At 34.3% G+C, this 3,507-nt stretch overlaps 1 protein-coding gene across 1 annotated transcript; it reads right to left on the reverse strand.

Annotated features, from left to right (window-relative positions):
* Window positions 1-734: 734 nt before the first annotated feature.
* LOC112003483 (monooxygenase 2-like) lies at window positions 735-3,147 on the reverse strand. Its single transcript, XM_065775168.1, has 3 exons — window positions 2,968-3,147; window positions 2,315-2,549; window positions 735-1,525 (listed from the first exon to the last, which is right to left on the reverse strand). Exons 1-3 carry the CDS (start codon window positions 3,145-3,147, stop codon window positions 948-950), a joined length of 993 nt encoding a protein of 330 aa, XP_065631240.1. The 3' UTR covers window positions 735-947.
* Between the last annotated feature and the right edge of the window lie 360 nt (window positions 3,148-3,507).

The raw sequence follows: 3,507 nt of genomic DNA on the forward strand, positions 1-3,507 counted from the left end.
TTTAGGGTATGGATAGATACACTTAATCCAATAAACAAATATTGGCATCAACCTTAATTGTTTTATGACAATAAGGCAGCTTAGTACTGTAATAGAGTAAATCAATCTAGCAAGGCTAAATAGAGTACAAAACTCATATCAAGGCTTAATCATCTCACCATGAAAAACTTTAGTTTTCAAGTCACTGACGAAGAGACAAAAGGAAGTTCCCACAATTATAATAAATAACATCCAATATCCTATTGTGAAGAAGCCTATAAAACACCACATACCTTAGAGTATTTCATGAACCATCCAGACCAACCTAATTGCAATTCCACCCAGACAAATATGAACTAGCAATCAACCCAGCTGCATACCAACTCCTCTTTTGAGCATATTTAGCTAAAGCTTGGGCCACAGCTAATGGCACAAGGCTTGCACTTTGAGCAATCAATTCCCCAAATTGTTGGCCCAAAATAACAGTATCTTCCAATGTTGCACATTCTCTTATTATAGTTTTAGGCTCAATTTGCCAAAATACTATAGTAAAAGTGTTAACCATATTTGCCTAGTTTTTCAAATGAATAGTCTAGTCTCAATAAAGGTTCCTTGTACAGCTGGTTATATAGCTTTAGATTGACCCAATATATTCAGTACATACCTACACAATACATACTCAACTAATTCAATTCAATAACTGATCAATTTGGGGCATCAACCCAGAGTTAATTAAGATCCTAATACCATTAAGCCAGTCAAATTGAAAATCAACTTGTATATTATTCCATGCTGTTACACAAATATTATACACTACTTAAAACTTGAAAGGGTGTCATAAGCAGCTTTGAATGGGAAACAGATCCATCAAAAGTTACAAACTCCACCCTTAAACTAACTCTTAATCTGAATCCCATAACAAGAAACAAAGAAATACTAAATCCAATTCACTTGATCTGGGATCCTAGCTAGTCAATTTTTCTTGGGTCATTGTCCAATTCACTATTTGATGATGAAACACATGGCAACTTCCCACAATCATAATGTATACCAGCAAATATCAAACCGTAAAGACGCCTATAGAATATTGCATCCCTTAAGAATTTCATGAACCATCCAGACCCATCTTGCTGCATCCAACCTGCTAGATATGAGCTCATGATCAACCCAGCAACACGCCACTTCCTTTCCTTAAAATATCTTTCTAAGGCCTCAGCCACTTGATTTCCTGCCACAAGCTTTTTGTTCTTGATGATTAAGTTCCCAATGTGTCTGCCTAAAACAACAGCATCTTCCAATGCTGAGCAACCACCTTGTCCTAGGTCGGGTGTCATGGGATGCATAGCATCACCAGCCACTGTGATATTCCCTTTGCTGAGGTTTCCAATTATTACGTCCCATGGAAATCTAAACATTAGGGGAGCCCATGTCACTGTTGAAAGATCTGAATGCTGGACAACTCTCAAGTACGATGTGGGGAAGTTCTTGGCAAAGTTACTAATAACTTCTCTCTTTATTAGCTCAGGGTCATGTGCGATATCCTCACCTTGAATGATAAAGGTTGTTAGAATAATAGTTAAATAATTAATATTCACTATGTTGTAATAGTTTAAATATTTGGAACAATTGGTAATTTATCAAAGATACCCACTCCTTTTAATTGATAACAGATTAATAGAAGTGACTAATAATGCAATATACAACTTCATTGCCAATTTTGATTCAATCTATCTAATTGATGCTGCCCATAATTTTTTTAAGAGTATCAAATAGCTGTAAATAGAATACAAATCCACTGTATCACATTTTGTGTTCCACTTTATTTTTCATCAATCACAACTTGTCATGTATTTATTTTTTTCATTTTAAACTTTAGCTATTTTCTAAGGAAAGTTAAACAAATATATGACAAGTTGTGATTAGTGGAACATAAAGTTGAATACAAAAAATGGTACAAAGGATTTGTATTCCAGTAAATATGGACATAATTTTTATTTTTATTTTTTGAATCATGGACACACAAAAAAAAAAAAAAAAAAAATTGACAATATTTGATTGATAGGCATTAACCTAAATTTTTACAGGTTATGACCCAATTGTGTTAAATTAATTTCTTCTATGTTAGATTTCCACTCACACATGTATACCCATGTAGAGTAAATATGGTCTAAACTTCTAGTAGGTTTATTTTGCTTGAGGGAGGGGCTTGAAATTCAGGACAAGGTAGCTAGTATAAATTTGTTCTTAACAATATTTATGGACTCAATTTCGAAAACCTTTGACAATATTGGTGCCAATATAAGATAAGTATTAAGGTGGAATGAAAAGGCTTAACCTCTTGAGGATTTGCTGGTGAGATTTGTGAGAAACCAATAGAGCTCTTTATCATTGAGAGGAATGAAGCCAGCCCTCTTGCCTATAGTTACAAATTGGTGTGCTTCATGGTTCAGTCCATGGCCTTCAGGAAATATGGCCAACCCACGCACGGCCCATCGGCCTGAATTAACAGGAGTGGTGAGTCTTAACCAATGTGCCACTAGAGAGTGCACCCCATCACACCCTATTAGAGCCTATAACATTCATTTTTTTTAATTTTTTTTTCTTGAGGAACCGGTAAGAAAACATTCAAATTAGAGAAAAGAAAATTTGACTAGTAAGAACGTAAATGTAACCTTTACTAATTAGTAAGTTTAATGTTTGATTTAATGTATGTTTCGGAATTATAAGGATTTATGTGGAAATGTAAGAAATTTTTTTGTTTGTATAAAATAAGTTTTTTGGGGAGTGGTGCTTAGTATCAGTAAGTCTAGGCAAACAATTTTTTTAACAATTGCTACACTATTTGTAACGATTAGCATATGATAAAAATTATGTTAGTGATGGGATCATGTGAGAAAAAGCTATGTTGTTCTAATCACTTCTAGCCAACTTAGTGAAAAATGTTTTCGCTATATAGTATTGCGCTTGCCATATATAATTCTTTTTTACCTTTGCTTTGATGCTAACTCCATTTTCCATGTGAATGATAGCATAGGATGAGCCTTCTTCTACCTGATTTACAATGGACTTGAGCTTGGAAGAGTAACGGACGGTTTCCATGGGCAATTCCTCTGCCAGAGCTTCCAATAAGGCTTTACGATGTACTATATATTCTAAGTTCATGTCCATTCCTGCGTCACCACCAAAGGGTAATAATGAACTTGGGAATGTGCAGGGAAGATGGATCTGAATCAAAAGAAAGTGAAAACATGAAGGATGTGGTTCAAGTAACATACTTATCAGGTTTGGCAGAAGGGACCTGTTGAGTTGCTCCAGTATCAACGTTTGTTACGTTCCTCCTATTATATAGAAACATAGGGAAAAAAAAAAAGGCAAATATATAATTTGGGGTAACAGTTAATTTGGTTTTTATATTTTGATAGCAGTTAATTTAGTTCTTATTATTTTTAACTTGCAATCAATTTAGTCACATAATGGAATATGCCTACATAGCAAACAAATTGTACACTTGGCACACTTAAACTTACG

The sequence above is a fragment of the Quercus suber genome, unplaced genomic scaffold (assembly GCF_002906115.3).
Source record: "Quercus suber isolate HL8 unplaced genomic scaffold, Cork oak 2.0 scaffold_106, whole genome shotgun sequence".
Classification (NCBI taxonomy): Eukaryota; Viridiplantae; Streptophyta; class Magnoliopsida; order Fagales; family Fagaceae; genus Quercus; species Quercus suber.

What these genes read in the sequence shown, in the direction of transcription:
- LOC112003483 (XM_065775168.1), bottom strand. Translation starts at nt 3,147, where the DNA reads ATGGACATGAACTTAGAATATATAGTACATCGTAAAGCCTTATTGGAA. An exon ending in GAGTTAGCATCAAAGCAAAG is followed by an intron (nt 2,550 to 2,967) that starts GTAAAAAAGAAT and finishes TGAATGTTATAG; the next exon opens with GCTCTAATAGGGTGTGATGG. An exon ending in CACCAGCAAATCCTCAAGAG is followed by an intron (nt 1,526 to 2,314) that starts GTTAAGCCTTTT and finishes TTATCATTCAAG; the next exon opens with GTGAGGATATCGCACATGAC.